Genomic DNA, 18,105 nt, shown 5'->3' with positions numbered 1-18,105 from the left:
AGATTGCGCTGCGTTGTGGGGGCGTTGTGGGGGGTTTGGGGGGTTGTAACCCCCCACATTTTACTGAAAACTTCACTTTTTCCCTGTTTTTAGGGAAAGAGTTAAGCTTACAGTAAAATGTGGAGGGTTACAACCCCCCACAACGCCAGCGCGATCTCTATTAAGTAAACTGGGGGGGCTCCCCAACAAAAACCCCCGTCGGAGCCCTTAAAAACTGTAATTTTCTTCGGCACTCGCCTCCGTCTTGCACTCAGTTGTCAGCGCGCGCCTTTGTCTTTCGCGGGGTTGTCTATGAACCGTGCGGCACAGAAGCACACATCACGGCATCGTAAGTGTGCATGTGCGCTTAGGGTTTTATTATAAAGGATAGGACCAAATTTGATTGGGGGGGAGAATTGAAAATGGGCCAGACTGGACAGGTGGATCCATCAAAATAAAGATGTTCCCCCACCCCTAATAATGATGCAGTGCATTTCTATGGGAGACACAATTCCAGCTTCACACTAAACCAAGATACTTACCTGAGTGTCCTCTATGGCCAGCAGGATACACGTTCTCATTGATGGGCAAAATGGCTGACAGAGCCCAATGCGAGGGAGCTTTTTCAGTTTAGATGCAACCAGAACTTTTTAAGTTTTGCAGGGGATGCCTTGGTCTTTATTAAAGCTCTTTTTGGGTAGAGAATTACATTACATTACATTAGAGATTTCTATTCCGCCATTACCTTGCGGTTCAAGGCGGATAGCTGTGTGAAGACTTTATCATGCTATCCATGAAGGATATCTGCTACAGATCATTAACTTGGTTTTCTCTAAGGATAAGCAGGATAACAAGTCCTTACTAAAAGGATTTATAGCTACATACTACCCTCAAAAAGAATAAAGGGGAATGACAATCGTGAAAAGTACTACAAGAGGCAGACAACAATATTTTTGTTTTTTTCTAAGGATAAGCAGGATAGCAAGCCCTTACAAAAAGGACTTATAGCTACAGGCTACCCTCAAAAAGAATAAAGGGGAAATGACAATCGTGAAAAGTACTACAAGAGGCAGACAATATTTTTGGTGGCAATCAGCTTTTTTAGGGCAGCCTTGAAATGAAGAAAAACAGGCCTAGTGAGATGGAGCTGAATACTAATATTCTAGTACCCAAAGAAATTCTGGAGGATGGACTGGCCAAACTTATTGTTGCATTTGCAGTCTCTTTTCTAAAAAGTAGTGAGATGTGAATGTTTAATGCAATGATTAAACATTGGTGGTGTTCAAGACTCAGCTTCCCTTGAGATGTGAATGTATAGACAGAAGTCCATGTTGCAAGCTTTTTTATGTTTAAATCTGTTGTTTGTTTTTTTTTATTAACAAGTAGAACCACAAACCAACAAATGCAAAATAGCAGACAAGAAATTTGAAGTTATACAAGAAAGGGGGGACCCCCCCAAGAGGACTCGACTCTGATGTCCTCCTGGGCACAAAGGCACTCCGACCCCCACCCCCCGGTAGACCCCTTCCCAACATACCCTCCCCCCAACCCCCTCCCTACCCCTATCCCCAAATCCAAGAACACAGAAGTAACCAAGGTCAGATAGGTGGGGTAGGATACAACTGCAGTCTGTTCAAAATGCGACTACGACTCCTTGGAGGCAAAATGTCCAAATAAGGAGACCAAGTACGGACAAAGTCTCTGCTTCTGCGGCGAGAGGAGTAAGCCATTCTGGCCTCCCATCCCATAAGTTTGTGTAATTTATTCCTCCAATACCAGAAGGAGGAAGGAACATCAGCAGAGGTATAAACAGAAAACACTGAGAAATGAGCAAACAGCATAGGATGCAAAGAGAGAGGGACAGGAACATGCAACAGGCACTGAAGGAAGGAAGCCAGATCCCCCTAAAAGCCCTGTATACTCTCACAACTCCAAAGGCCATGAAAGTAAGAATTCACTTCAGTGGTATAAGTAAGACAGTGTTGGGTGTCCACGCAGCCCATGTGGTAGGCCCGACTCTGGGAGGTATACGCTCTCAACAGGGTTCTATAGTGGCACTCGCAAAGCTCAGCATTATGTACTAGAGTTGGGATACGTTTAAAAGCTTGGAGCAAAAAATCCGCTCCAAGCTCCCTCCCCAAATCCTGCTGCCAAGCCGCCAACACAAAGGAGAAATTCCGAGGAGGCCCAAGGACCACCAAGCTGCTTATGAAAAAAGGAAGCCGAGACCCAAGTCTCCGGATCCTCTTCCCCCCTTCAAAAAGGCCCAAAACCGAAGCCCAAAGTTAGGAGCCCCTAGGAAGAGACCTCACATAATGTAGCAATTGACAATGAGCATAAGCAAGGCCAGGGGATGTAAGGCCACACTGTAGCAACTCATCGCAGGACAGGAGCTCCCTATCATCCCGCAAAACCTGGGAAAGAATCTCAAAGCCCCTACCCCACCATTTACCAGAAACCGAAGGGACCAGCCCCGGAGGGAAGGAGAGATTACCGGTCAGAGGCAACAATACACTAATGTGGGGATCCTGATGCCACAGAGGAAGTAACCACCGCCACACTTCCCAAAGTGGTCTAAACAAGATACTACGTCTACTAGAAACCGGCACCTCCGCCAGCTGAGCATGGAAAAGAGAGAGGAGATGAGCAGGGTAAAAGTAATCTCGTTCCAGGAAGGTGTCAGTATGGAGAGCAGTACCCAAGATTATAAAGAGCAATATCCGGCACTCTGAAGCCCCCCTGGTCCAAGGAGCCCACCAGCAACTGCCACCGCAACTTAGGCTTCCTACCAGCGCCCTCTCTCCCCCCAACAAAACTTCAATAGCAAAGAATAGAAGGCCCGGACGTCTTTGTGCAAGAGACACAGACGGAGTGTCTGCAGAACGTAAAGCCACTTAGGGAACAACACTATCCTAAAGAGATGCACTCTCCCCATCAAGGAGAGTGGTAAATCTCGCCATGTAGCCAGGACAGAGCCAGTAGTGGAAAGCAAATGATCTATATTCAACCGGTAAAGCTCCCAAACATCCATGGTGTTGCAAGCTTTTTTTAGTACTCAATTTCACCAGTGATGGCCATCTTAGATTTTCCAGATTTTTTCCTAAGTTCTAAAACTTCTCCAAAACACCTTGTTTTGCTTCCAAAGTGCCAGGAATTGAGTTCTCTGACTCTAATATCCCTATATCGTGCCTTGTTTGCAAAGGATGGGCGACGAAAGAACACCTTTGTACCATGTGCCGCGTTGAGCCTCTGGTGCATGGGATGTGGCTTTTAAGCCTGTTAGAGGATGCAAAAATTTCCCCAGGAGCCCCAGGACAGTGATACAGCAAGCCAAAATGGCAAAGAAATGCATTGTTGCTGAGTCTGAAGTCTGTAATAGGGTTCGCAGATTAGTTGTTTTGGCGCTCACACCCGCCATCTTTGCTCTCCCATGTGCTGCTGCTTGAAATGTGAAATCCTTTAACATTCTGCGGTGTGAATGCAACATTTTTTGTTCTTTGTTAGACCAAACAGCTCAAAAAATACAGAGGTGGTGTTTTATTTGCTATTCTTGGGCAATTCCTCTGGAGGCTGATCCTAGAGGGTTCTTATATGTCTGATAGCTTCTGCTGCAAGACAACTAAAAGATGATCCCTCCCCTTTAGGCTACCTGCCCGGGAGCTTCCTGTCTTGCTGAATTTTGATCCTGCAGCTTCACTGCATGGTTGAAATCAGTTTATTCTGCTCGTGATTTGTTTTCAATTCCTAATCTTTTTTTATTTATTTTGCGGGTTTGCTCACGTGCTGCGGATCAGCTCTGTGCGAGTGATTCTTGGGCGGGAGATCGCAGACATTTTAAATTTTGTCTGCTTCTGGAGGGTGCTCTGTAAGCCTGAAACAGCAGTAAGCCCTCTGGATCGGGTCTCTAGGATCAGGAGCCATCTCTCCCCTGGTTCGTCCGCAAAGGATAGAGCGCAGGCTGCGGCGGTTCTGAGGTTTCAGGGAAGGTGAGGTGGTCAGAAGACCTGAAAAATCCAGTTTAATCAGCTCCTGAGGTACTGATCTCCCTATGCTTGCACTGTATATTGCTGGCTGCCATTGAAATGCATTGCAGCACATGTCTGTGGTGTCTGTGAGTCACAGAGTTTGCCGATTTTGGGGGGTGCTCATACGGAGTTTTGGGGGGGTTTCCCTGCATGTCCTGATTCCCCCCCCCCACCTGTAAAATCATAAAATCACTGTTTTTCGTATTTTTCTGCATTTTTAACGGGCGCTTTTAAGGCAAAATCGGCGCCCGTGGCAGCCATCATAAATTTTATTTAAACTTTTTAAAACTATATTTTTTGGACTTAGAAGCTTCGTTTTTGCTCCAACATTCACAGATGGCCACCTCAGGACAGGATGGCATGGATTCCTGCCATAAATGCAGCGGATGGCTTGCGGTTTTGCAACCATGTATTCTGTGTGCTGTGGCCTGAAAGGAACATAAACCATGTGTGGATTCCACACTATCCTCCGAAGAGGCCCTGCTTTCCTCTGATTCCGCCAGAGATGCGATTCCAGTATCTGGGACACCAAAATTGGGCGAGGAGGGCGCTTTCGTGAAAAGCAAGCGCAGTTCTGGGGAAAGTCTAATAAGTCTTCAAACCATTCCAAATCTGAGTCCCGCAGATCGGCTCTGGCTGCCAGGAACTAATTTCCGCTGGAATTTGTGGATATGATGTATCAGGTTTTCATGAGAAAGCGGGCTATCCTTGTGTCTCCCTATCAGACTATGGTGCGGCAGTCTGTGCAGCCTTTGGATTCCAGCATGTCAATCAGTTTCCTTGCTGGTCCACCTGAAAGCCGGCAGTGACTTCCCGCTATTGCCTCGGTGCTTGCATCAATTTCTATGCCATTGCTGTCGCAAGGCTCTTCGGCAGGCTCCGCTGATGTGGCTAGCCTATCGGATCTCAGGGATTCCCAGAACACTGATTCCCACGATGTGGGAGAGGATAAGATGGTGCGAAGCTAAGTCCAGTTGCCTTCCTGATCTTATCGCGGAATCCCTGCAGACACTGGAATTTGACTCAGACTCAGCAGTTCCGGCGGAGTGGTCATGAGTTCTACGCACCTGCTCTCTGCTGCATTTCCAGATCATGCGGATTTGGTGTAATGAGGTTGGGAGGCCCCGGAGGGTCCCTGAAGTGCACTAGGGCTGTGGCTAAATTGTATCCCATGGCTTTGGAATTTTCCAAGCACCTAGTCCTGCCGAGGTGGATTCAGCGGTGGCTCAAGTCACTAAATGTACTTCCTTGCCCTCGAATGGAGGAGTTGTCCTGAAGGAAGTCCAGGACCGAAGATTACATTTTTGTAATGAAGCGTGTTTGATTCTGTTGCGACGGAAGTGCGAGCTGCAACAGCCACTTTCTATGTGGCTTAGGCATGTCATACTAAACTTCATCAGGCTCCTGGTTTCTGAAGTGAATTGTTTGGCAGACGCACTCTATGATATTTTGAAAGTTTTTTTGTTAAGCTGGGTGCTTATTCAGGAGAATGTTATGGATTCAACAGTGGTCAAAGGCTGCGCTGAGTGAATTACCCTTCAAAGGTTTGCCCTTATTTGGCCAGGGTTTGGATGACTTAATGGCAAGTGTGCAGGACCGTAAGCCTCAGGCGCTTCCTGGCTCTAAACCTCATCCGATCAGGGGGATGGAACTGCCAAAATTTCTGCCCTTTCAGAGAACCTCAGTACGCCGGACCCTTTGTGGCAGGACAGCGTTTCGGAGTGTCCTACAGACCTTGCTTTGGAGATGCAGCACGCCAACAGCTTTCCAACTCTCGATCTTCTGACCCTTCCAAGAATAAATTATGATGCCAGGTCTCTGGCGAAGCCACCCTAAATCAGGGGCAAACTTTCGGCCTTCCTTTCAGAATGGCTAAAGATAACCTTGGACCAGTGGGTCCTAGAGGTTTTCAAGGATGATCTTTGACTACAGTTCTTCCGGCCGCCGGCAGACTTCTTCCTGTTCTCTCCTGAGGGAAATCCGGACAGGGCCAGCAAGGTGTGCGCTACGGTGCATCAGTTACTGTATTTTAATTTTCTTTGTTGAAGAGTCTGAATTGCTAAGATCCAGCCCAGCGGGGTTAGGGTTCTGACAGGGACAGGGAGATGCATAGCATGGAAAACATGTGGAACACACTTATGGAATTATTCCAACACTTCTGTTTGTCCTTTAAATTTTGTATGTATCTCTGTCTCTGACTGGGAGAGTAGAGAAGAGGAGAGAAGCAAGTCATGGGTGTCAAACTCAATCACATAAGGGGCCAAAATCTAAAACACAGGCTAAGTTGCAGGCTGAATTCTTTATTAAGATAATAAGTAGAAGTGTAGATCCTTCCTCACCCTGAGACACCATTCCAGCGATTCATGGTTATTTTCACCTCATAGATGTTACCATACTTAATCCTAACTTTATTCAAATAGTCATTCTAGGCATAGGCAGCGGAACACTTTTTTGTTTGGGGATGGGAACCAAAAACATCGCCCCCATAATAATACTAATTGACTAACTGTAATACTATTTTTTCCATTCATTTTTCATATACACACACAATATAATCTAACAACGCTTAGATATAAGAGGGGAAACCCTGTATACCAGCCACGATGTCCAAGCCCTCCTTCGCAACATTCATACCCAGCACCTTAGTGGTTATGAGGTTATCCTTCTTTCTAATCCCAATCTCACCATCAGATATTCTGCCCCGACTTACGGCCCCACCCTACTTTTAAATGATCTTTTGGGCCTCAAAGGTGAACAAGATTCCCTTCCTCCTGATCATTCCTGTGTCTCTCTGATACACCAAGACACTTCCCCCGCCATGACTTCCTCCATTTTTGTTGATGGTTCCTGCTCCCGCCCTAATGACACCACCTTCCACACGGGATATGCTGTGGTTGAACTCCCTGACACTATCCATGAGGCCTCTTCCCTCCCCTATCCCTCGGCACAGGCTGTTGAACTCATTGCCCTTACTCACGCCTGCCACCTTTTCTCTGGTGAACGCGTTAACATCTACACTGATTCCAAATATGCCTTTGGTGTTGTACATGACCACGGTGTTATTTGGCGGCTTTTTGGCAGCTGACAGTAAGCCCATCTCCCATTCTTCCCTTGTTTTGGACCTTCTCTCTGCCTTACTCCTGCCTGCTGCAGTTGCTATCATTCATTGTCGCGCACACACTGGTCTCCACAATTAATGGTTAACCACAAAATTAAACTACATAAAGCACACTGTATGCTTCTCAACATACTCGAATACAATGTTCGCCTTGCGGGTGTCAATCAGAGAGAAAAGATGAGGAAAACTCACAGCATGCATGCTGCTTCTTCACTACAATCACAGGCTTCCATCTGAGAATATGGGTTTCAGCAGCTGAACCATCCACCTTACAGTCCTGACCCGATGCCCTCTGATTATTTACTGTTCTGAGTTATGAAGAAATCTCTCCGTGGACAGTAGTTTTTAAGTGATGAAGATGTCCAGGAAACTGTGACATACTGTTTTGAAAGTCAAACAAGAATTATTTTCAAGGGGGTTAAAGTCATTACAGGAAACGTGGATGAAGTGTATAGATCTATATGGGGACTATATTGAGGTAGATAAATTATTGAACGCCCCTCGTATATTCCCAATTAGAATCTTAGAAAGGAAAGTGGGCGCCCACATTTCTATATAGAATAGGCTCATACCAGGCACTCTATTGTAGCATTGCCCTTTTATGGTTAAATTATGTGTTGTACATTCTTATATTTTGTTTTCAAAGTGTCTTTTTGCTGTTTTTAGAGACTTCAGAGTTCTCTCTAAGACTTGCAGTAGTACCATTTGGCCATTAAATAGCAGCTTTTCATTATAAAGCAATAGCATTCCCACAGTTTTGTTTTTCTGTTGCCTTAGGTTACACCAGAGACAGTTAATGCACCAGAGTAGAAATGAAGAACATTCTGACAACTGTGTACCAAATAGAACACCTGTTATTATTGCTGAGTCTCCTAGTCTGATTCAGGAACCACATGTAACATATGAAACTGGTAAGCCCTGTAAGCGATTGTTGCTCCTCTGTGTGCTTTTCCTTATGACACAGAAATGAGTTACTTGTACTAGTGCATTGCTAAATTATAATAATCCAAGAACCATAGTATCCAGGAGTTGTGGAGAAATCTGTAAATACTTACAAAAAATCAGAGTTTGGTTGATGCCTTGATTATTTAAACATTTCAAAAGGGATATATCACATTCTGTTGAATAACTCCTTTAATAAACAGATAATGTTGTAACCTGTACCTTAACTTTGAATATTCTGCATGACTGAGACCCTGTGGAATTCTGTTGCACATAGATATATTGACATTTTCTCTACATTAGGCTAAAAAATAAACAGATATGGTAGGAGATAAAGCAAAACACCGGTCATGATACTAATTTACTTGCCCCTTAGCAAAAGGATAAATCCAGGCCAACTGGTCCAATTTCAAAGGGAGTCCTCACTTGACCATCTTAGAAAATGATGATTTTTTTTTTTCAGGGGATATGTTGGGACCTCTAATGAAGATATCCAAAGTTTTGGGGCATGATCTCAACTAGGTACAGAGTTAGGGTTCCCTATATTTGGGCCACATTTTTGTATCCGTGGAAGATACTAAAAAGATGTCAACTTTGGATTCAGGTCAACCAGGGTGAAAGCAGTTGGTCAACCAGGGTGAAAGCCACATTTTTAGGACAACTTTTTAGGCTGAATCAAATCATACTGCTCAAAATAGTGACAGATGTTTTGTAGCATAAAAGTTTCTCTTTCTAATGTTGCAAAAAAGAAAAGGATTGGGGAATGTACAGTTGTGATAAATGGCTTACAAACATAGCAAAAAATTTGCATAAAATTGTTTTCATCAATTTTGATGAAGTTTTATCTTATTAACAAAAAGCACAGCAGGCTTTTATTGGGCATCCATTGACTGTAGTCTCTCTCCCATTTCCTGAATTATTAAACCCTTGGATGCTTCTAGATTAGAAGGCATGACTAGTCAAACATGCACTTATGCAGTCCTTGACAAACTTTTTTGCCAACTTTGTGACTGCCTAGTGATCCAGCAAAGCATCCGTAACTGTTATGAGCAGTATATTTGAATTTAGCCTAAAATGTTGTCCTAAAAATGTGGCTTTCACCCTAGTTGACCAACTGTTCTTTCCATAACCTAATCCAAAGTTGACATCTTTTTAATATCTTCCTCAGATACAAAAAAGTAGCCCAAAGAAAGGAGCCCCTAACTCTGAACCTAGTTGAAATTATGCCCCAAAACTTTGGATATCTTCATTAGAGGTTACCAACATATCCCTGAAAAAATTTCATCAGTTTCTGAGATGATCAAGGAGCTCTGGACCACTTGACATAGAATGAACAAAACTAAGGGCTCCTTTAACTTTGTAAAGATATGGGGGCCATTGGCAAAGTATTGCAATGAATAATCATCAGTTCTTTTCTTTTCATTTTCTTTTCTTTCTTAGCTGTATTTAGCACACTCAAGGGGGAGGGTGGAGTTGGGGAGTAATTTTACAAGATATGTTATAATATGGTATATAATATGTTTATATTCTATTTTAGTTGAAAATGTGATGATGAGTGGATGGGTGGGTAGGGTTATTACACTATTAGATTTTATTGTAATTGTGTTAGATATTATAGTGCTATATTGGAATTACTTGTATGATGTATTTTTGTGCACTTGTCGTTTTGAGTTGAAAATGAATAAAGAATTTAAAAAAAAACCAAAAACTAAGGGCTCCTTATACGAAGGTGCGCTAGGGTTTTTAGCGCACGCATCAGATTAGTGCACGCTAGCCAAAAATCTACCGCCTGCTCAAAAGGAGGCGGTAGCGGTAAGCACGCACTATTCCACACATTAATAATAATAATAATAATAATAATTTTATTCTTGTATACCGCCATACCCAAAAAGTTCTAGGCGGTTCACATTCATTAATTACGGTCCGCGGTGATACACGGATTTACAATATTTTGACAAAATTTCAAATTTACAGAATTGTAACAAAATTACAGAACTGACAAAACTACAAAATTACAGAATTGTGACAAAAAATTTACAAGCAATGAAGAGGGGGGGCGAGGGGAAAACTATAACTGAGATTTAGCAGGGGTAGTGGTAAAACAGAAGGTAGGGTTGGTACGCGATCGCGAGCGTGAGATCAAGTGTGGAGGGGGGGGAGAGTGGGAAAGGGGAGAAGCCGGTGGCAAATGGGATTAAGAGCCCTGTTCACGGAAGAGGTGCGTTTTGAGGAGTTTTCTAAAACTAAGGTAAGAGGGGGCCTCGAGTATTATTTGGGCAAGCCAAGGGTTCAGCTTAGCCGCCTGGTAAGCAAAGGTTTTGTTGAGAAATCTATTGAAGTGGCATAATTTTAGGGATGGGAAGGCGAACAGCTGGGTTCTGCGTGATTTCTTGTTGGTGAGATTCAGAGTGAAATGGTGATTGAGGTAACTCGGTAATAAGCCAAAAACTGTTTTGTAGCAGAAGCAGGCAAATTTGAATAGGACTCTGGATTCGAAAGGGAGCCAATGCAGTTGGTGGTAGAAAGGCGTGATGTGGTCCCATTTGTTCAGGCCGAATATGAGGCGGACGGCAGTGTTCTGGATCAATTTTAGTCTCCTAGCGCACCTTTGTAAAAGCCCTAAGATTCTTGTACAATCCCACTTTATTCCGAGACCAGTGGGTTATTTCCCTCCACCCTCCAGGTCTGTAGAAAGCCTCAAAATTTCAGAGGTTTTTATTCCCTCCCCCTCATACCTCATCACTGAGCATGTTCCTGTACTCGCCAGTCTTTCTTCCAACAGCCAGTGTAGGAACCTATCTGTTCTGCTCATTTTTACTTTTGTAATATTTCAGTATTTTTCGTTTGCGGTTTTCGCCCTTGTGCTGTGAAGGTTCCCGGTGGGAACATCCTTGACTATGGGAGATTGCAGACCATTGGAGAACATCTGCTTTGGGGTGGGGGGTCCCCTGCCTGGCAATAAGCCTCCTGGACATCCTGCACATCAGATCGGGGCTCAGGGGCCATTCCCTTGGGAGCTTGCTCACCCCAGGTTCGGCCGCTAGTTGGGTGGCGTGCAGGCTGAGCGGTTCTGTGGAGGCACAACCGGGATTAGAGCCAAACTGCGTTCCTCCACCAGGCATTTACGCAACATGTCCATGGGTGATGGAGATCTCTGGCTGTGGTGGTCAGGCTGGTGGGGCAGTCAGAAGACTTGAAATCCAGTTTTCCAAGTTCCCTCAGGCATAGGATCTCCTTATGAGCTGTTTCAGCTTTGCCTGCAATTTCTCTCAGCACATTTCACAGTGAATAACAGATGCAGTGTTTCCTGTCAGCACATGTTTCTGTGAAAACAAGCTAACAGCTTGAATCAGAGATTTTGGGTGGTCTTTAAAGAGGGGGTTTTAGGTGGTTTCCCTGCATGCCCCACGCCCCCACTCTTAAAATCCTAAAATCTGTTTGTTTTTGAGGGTTCTCTGTGGTTTTCCTGGGCTATTTTTAGTTAGTACCCAGTTCAGCGTTGATTGAGCCAAGTTCTGGATGCACCATCGGGATTCATTGTTAAGTCTGAAAAGAATACAAAGGGTTATACTTGTTTATGCTTCAAACAAAAGGACTGATTTGTCGCTGCTTCTGACGAAGAATTTGAAACGGAGCTCTGATGAACAGCGACAGAATCCCTTTGGGACTTGGATAAGTTAGATTGGCTTCACAATTTCAACATTTTATTAGATCATATTTAACATAATGATTCATTAATGTTAAGTAAATTTTTGTATCAATTCATTGGATAGTTTGGAGATTTACAACTTCATTTGTTTCCTTCTCACTGAAGCAACACTGTTTGTCTTTTTGAGAAAAGGTTTTTCTCATACATACTAATATTTAAATAATTATAAATAAATAAGACTTACTGCCTCTTTTACAAAGCCGCGCTAGCGGCCTCGAAGCCCTTTAAATCTCTATGGGCTTTGAGGCCATTAGCGCAGCACAGCCGCTAGTGCGGCTTTGTAAAAGAGGCTGTTAATGATGTACGGGGCAGAACTTATTTAGGCTTACTGCCTGATGCTTGTCATCTATGAGTTGTCTACCTGGGGTAAAAAAAACTGAAAAACTATGTACTGTTTTCCCAGTACTGAAATCTTAATTTTGATATTGTGACTCAAAATAGACATCAGTGTTTGTTCTGAGTGGGATTGAAATTTAGTTGCCAATTCTTTTTTGGACTATTTTTATTCAAAACAGACCCTCAGTGGCCATCTTGGATTTTTCCAGATTTGATTTTAAAGTTATTTTTCATACCTGCCAGCTTAATTTTTGAAAGGAAACCACATAGATGACCTTCCCAGTCATGGATTCTTGCCTCATTTGTGGTGGATAGCTGTCAGATGCGCAGCTGTGGCCCGCGGGAGGGGTGAAGTTTGCTGAGAAGTGGTGCCTTCGACCTCTTGAGGAGGATCTTCAAGCGCCTTCTGCCCCAACTCCCACAAAATTGGCGTCAGGGGGCCCTGGGAAGTGCGCTAATGGCATTTTAGCAAAACACAAGTGCGGCTGCGGTGATAAACCTCATAAATCTTCCAAGCATTCCAAATCTGAGGCACAGAAGTTGGCTCCCACCACAGAGGATGGTTTTCCCCCAGAATTTGTGAATATGCTTTATCAGTTAAAAAGTCTTTGCCCGTTTCCCTTCCACTGGCCTCTGTACCAGTCACAGGGACCCCTGCTTTTTGGGACCAGGGTCTTCTTGCCTTCCTGCAGGGGTATCAGGGAGTACATCGGCTGTGCTTGGAGTTGTGCACCAGACACATTTTCCATTCCTCTCCTTTCGCAAGACAGCACTGCAGCAGTCATGGATGTGATGAATCTAGTAGATCCCCAGGATCTGGCGCCTGTGATTTGGGGGAGGACCCCAATGGGCGCAGATTTTTCAAACCTGCGTAACTTGTGGATTTAATCTCTGCAGGAATTTAAGCTGCAGACAGAACAGCTGGTCACTGTGGAATGTTCCCTCATGTGTGACCAGAGGCCACAATCTGCCTCTTTTCCTGTTCATCCTGACATTGTTCAGATTCTTACTGATGTCCCCGAAGGTAGATTCTTCGGTGATGCAAGTCACCAAAAGCACATATCTCTCCCCAGCGATAGGGGAGTGGTCCTGAAGGATGACCAGGACCGATGCATGGATTTCATCCTTAAGCATTGGATTCAGCCGCAGCTGGTGTTAAAGTGGTCGGTCTCCTCTTTCTTGGCTTGGGCATGCCAGTCCAAGCTGCTCCATGATCCTGACATGGTGGTGCTTCATGATTTGGATTTTCTCATCTACGGAGTGGACTTCTTGGCTGATGACTTTGTACAACATCTTGAAAGTTTTTGCCAAACTTGGCACCTATTCTGTTTTGACTTGCAGAATGCTCTGGATCTGGCAGTGGTCTGGTGATTCATCTTCTAAAGCAACATTGAGCCGGTTGCCCTTCAAGTGTCAGCTCCTGTTCAGCCAGGGTCTGGATAACTTTATGGCCAATGTTCAAGATCATAAACCTAAGGCATTACCTGGGAGCAGGTTCCGCCCTTCTAGGAGTTCTGGGCATTCTAATTTTTGTTTCTTCCGGCGTTCTCGTCAGTACTCGAATCCTTCCATGGGACAATGGTCCTCTTCGTCTGCCAGACACGCTTCGGTGGGTCTCGCCGTCAGCAGTCTGCGGCAAGTTGGCCAGTGGCTTCTACTAAGAAACAGTTTTGACGCCAGGCCAATGTCTCCTCCGCACATCAGGGAGCGGTTGTCGGCCTTTCTGGTGGTATGGCAGGCCATCATCTCCAACTGCTGGATTCTGGAGGTTCTCAGAGATGGCTACAAATTGGAGTTTCTCTGTCCTCTGACTGAATATTTTCTGGATTCTCCTGAGGGCCGCCTCAAGAAGGTGGTTCGGGTGCAGGCCTCAGTCTGCATACTGTTGGATATTGCAGCCATCGAACCCATGCCAGAGTGAGTATATGTGATTCCAGGTTCTGCGGCAACATTTCCAGTTTGCAACACTGCCCTTTGGAATGGCCATGGCACCCTGAACCTTCACCTTGGGTATTCTGGTTCACCTGTATCTGGACAACTGGTTGATCAAAGCTCCCTCGCTGTCCGAGGGGTGTCAGGCTGTCCAGCAGGTAGTACAGTTGCTGCAACGTCTGGGCTGGGTGATCAACTTCAGGAAGAGTCACCTTGAGCCCATCCAGGATTAGGAGTACCTGGGAGTTTAATTTCTGAGTCAGAACAAAGTGTTTCTATCTGTGTCCTGTCAGGAAAAGCTACAACAGGTTATCAGGGACCTTTAGTAACGCTGCAGAGTGAATTCATGGGCGGATAAGGCCGAAGCAGCCTGTTTAGAGTGCTGCCAGCCCGAAGCTGCTTAGGGAGATATGTAGGGCTCGTGGCGGGGTTCCGATGGGAGGGAGGGAAGGATGGGGGTTCTGCTGCACAAGGGATGGAAGGGAAGGGATGCTTGGCAAGGATCCTGCTGCACAAGGGATGGGAGAGAAGGGAAGCTGGGCAAGGGTCCTGCTGCACGAAGGATGGGAGAGTGGGAAGGATAGAAGCTGGGTAAGGTTCCTGCTGCACAAGGAATGGGATGGGAGGAAAGGGAAGGAAAGGGAAGCTGCATGAGGGATGGGAGGGAGGGAAGGATAGAAGCTGGGTAAGAGTCCTGCTGCACAAGGGATGGAAGGGAAGGGATGCTTGGCAAGGATCCTGCTGCACAAGGGATGGGAGAGAAGGGAAGCTGGGCAAGGGTCCTGCTGCACGAAGGATGGGAGAGTGGGAAGGATAGAAGCTGGGTAAGGTTCCTGCTGCACAAGGAATGGGATGGGAGGAAAGGGAAGGAAAGGGAAGCTGCATGAGGGATGGGAGGGAGGGAAGGATAGAAGCTGGGTAAGAGTCCTGCTGCACAAGGGATGGGAGGGAAGGGAAGCTGGGCAAGGGGCCTGCTGCATGAGGGATGGGAGGGAAGGATAGAAGCTGGGTAAGGAAGGGAGGGGAGGAAAGATGCTGCACATGTGGGGGAGAAAAAGGAAAGAGGAAGAATTGTGGTAAAGGAGAGGAAGGGAGAGATTATCATATACATATCCCGAAAATAAGACCTAGTGCATTTTTTGGGCCTAAAATTAATATAAGACACTGTCTTATTTTCGGGGAAACACAGTATTTTCAAAGGGTGAGAACCTCCTAATGGTCTTCAGGTTTATTTGGCCAGGGGAATGATAGGTTCTTGGGTGAATCACAGTCTGTTTTCTCCTGGCAAGATTTTCAAATTCTGTACTTGGTCTCTTCCCCCCTTTTTTTCAGGGGAATCACTGCCTTTAAGATCCTGACAGGAAATGCTACCACTACCTGACAGAGTTGGCCATCCTACTTCAGGGTGCCTCCAACAGATATTCCACCAGAAATTTTTTCCACTTAAAAATCTCAGCATGCAACAATATAAAGACTACTAGGCAAATTACCTTTTCCATTCAATATCAATTAGCAAAATGCTGGAACTAACTACCATTTACACTACGATCTTCTGACCACTATCTCGGGTTCAGAAAACTTTTAAAAGCATTTCTGTACCAAGACAGGGAGCCAACCCGGAAGTAACTGAAATGGTAATTGTAAAAGCCCATTTCTAAAACATCTAATGCAACTCCTGGGACATAACGATGAGCCAACAATGACCTACTTGAACTTATAACTATGTATTTGTAACTATGACTAACTGTTCTGCTCTACCTGTACTAGCAACTCTATTGATTGTCCGTGTCAAACTGTCCATTATAACTTCCTGGTTAACTGAGCCAACCTTTTGTAATGTAATCTGACCTTGAACTGAATAGGTAAAGGCAGAATAGAAAACCTGATTAACATAACACTATAGATATTCAGGCCAGAGAGGAGGATTCCTTTAGAGTTGGTATTTTGGCAGCATGAGAGTCTTTTATCCTGCCTAATTTAAGGATTGCTTTGCTACATCCCATATTTTCTGAATTGGTCTGATGGAAAAAAAATTAAAATTTGGTCTTACTGCTAAATTTTCTTTCTATGAGTCAAGAGGCCCTCCCCACTACCTAAATTTAGCCTTTCTGTTCAGTTCATAACTTTTGGTTGTACTAGCATGGGGTGAGGCATTAGAATATCTTGTTCAGTTGAGGTCACTTCTGGTTGAGGACTCTAGGTACCTGCCTCCTGTGTCTGTCTCTATCTGGTCAGGTCAGGTTGGATTCCATGAAAGAAAATTAGCATATAAGACCAAATTGCAATCTGAAGACCAACAACCAAAAAGTCATGGCTTTAAATTACCTCATTTTGCAAGATAGTGCATGGATCACTTTTGGGATCCTTTCACTTGTTCGGTGTCGGTACCTCACATGGAAAATGCTATTATACCTAATAGCTATTACTTCCACCAAACAGTGGTGAGATTCAAGTACTAGTCTTTTATCCTCCCTAAATTTCTGCCAGTTGTTATATTGAAATTCCATCTTGATCAGCTGTCTTTCCAGGTTTTTTCTTAAGCATCGTGCTCACCCAGCATTGTTTTGCATACACTTGACTGCAACTGTGCAGTAACATATAACTGCATTTAACATCACATATAGGAAAATGTTCTAATCTCCCTTATCCAATAATTCAAGTACTCACTGTTTAAAGTTCAGCATGTATCCCATTTCCTGTCAATATTACTATTCATCAACTTCATGTGAAGTTGGTAACAGTAGCCAGCCTGGGGATGGTGTATTTTCAAAGAAGCAATGTCGTCATCAGTTTGTACTTTCACTACATATTACTACCTGAACTTGTCTATTGGACAGTATTTACAACCAAAATACTTAAAAAGTATCTATGCTTCTACTAAAACTAAGTATCTTAATAAAAAATTCAGACCGTGACTTGGCCTGTGTTTTAGATTTCAGCCCCTTGTGTGATTGAGTTTGACACCCCTGATCTAAATAATGACATATAAAAAAAAGTAAATAATTTCCACATACAACTAATAAAATTTCTCTTTGCTAACTGGCTATCTGAAAGGTATAAAGTAGGACACGATATGAGGTTCCAACCAGGTCGGTTCAAGAGTAACTGAAAAATAGGAAGGTAGATGTAAAGTATGAAATAGCCTCTAAAGGAAGATGGTGGAGACATAAACTGTGCAAAGTTTCAAGTTTAATAAAATTTTTGATTAATCGCTTAATCTTGATTCTAAGCGATGTACATAATAAAAATACAGTGTTGGGGAAACAAAACAATGCATGACAAAAACAAAGTCCTACGGGACTATTAACCACACTTGACAAAACTAAAAACAGAAGGAAAAAGGAAAAGAACTACAAGTTATTTGACAGAAAGCGAGACATTTAGGGAAAAAACAAGGGGGGTAAAGTTAAAAAGCTTCAATAAAATAATAGTCAGATTAAAATTGACTGGATAACTAATTTTCAAATGCATCTTTAAAAAGAAAACTCTTCAATTTACTTTTGAATTTTTCCAAATTGTGTTCTTCCCTCAAGTAAATAGGAAGAGAATTCCAGGCTTGAGGAGCCGTAACAGAAAAAATAAATTGTCGCCTTATATTAATAATTTTGAGAGAGGGAATTGTTAGCAAATGCTGTTCATTGGATCTCAAAATTCTATTGGAAGTATGTGGAATTAATAATTTATAGATGAAAGCAGGAGTTTTATAGAGTAATGATTTGAATGTGAGCAGACATAATTTATATGTTATCCAGTGAGCTACCGGAAGCCAGTGTGCTTTTTTAAGGAGAGATGTTACATGATCAAACTTCTTGGCTTTTGATATGAGCTTAATAGAGGTGTTCTGAATAATCTGTAGACATTTGATTTCATTTTGAGCTATACCCTTGAATAGGGCATTGCAGTAATCAATTTTAGAAATCACCAGGGAGTGAATGAGGATATTGAGAGATTTGGAACAAAGAAATTGTGAAACTGAGCGAATTTGGCGGAATCTGAAAAAGGTCTGAAAACTAGGAGAAAAAAAAATCCCATGTAGAATCAAACAGAAGGAGAAAACGTGGGAA

At 43.8% G+C, this 18,105-nt stretch overlaps 1 protein-coding gene across 4 annotated transcripts in view; it reads left to right on the top strand.

The window, feature by feature from the left end:
- Positions 1 to 18,105, top strand: part of CEP97 (centrosomal protein 97) — a 118,354-nt gene that overhangs the window by 62,199 nt on the left and 38,050 nt on the right. For all 4 annotated transcript variants that reach the window (XM_033940933.1, XM_033940930.1, XM_033940931.1 and 1 more), the window contains exon 8: positions 7,900 to 8,033. In XM_033940933.1, the coding sequence (XP_033796824.1) occupies positions 7,900 to 8,033 (134 nt within the window). The remainder of the gene's footprint in view (positions 1 to 7,899; positions 8,034 to 18,105) is intronic.

Source organism: Geotrypetes seraphini, chromosome 4, assembly GCF_902459505.1.
Source record: "Geotrypetes seraphini chromosome 4, aGeoSer1.1, whole genome shotgun sequence".
Classification (NCBI taxonomy): Eukaryota; Metazoa; Chordata; class Amphibia; order Gymnophiona; family Dermophiidae; genus Geotrypetes; species Geotrypetes seraphini.
This window is presented reverse-complemented; position numbering and strand designations above follow the sequence as displayed.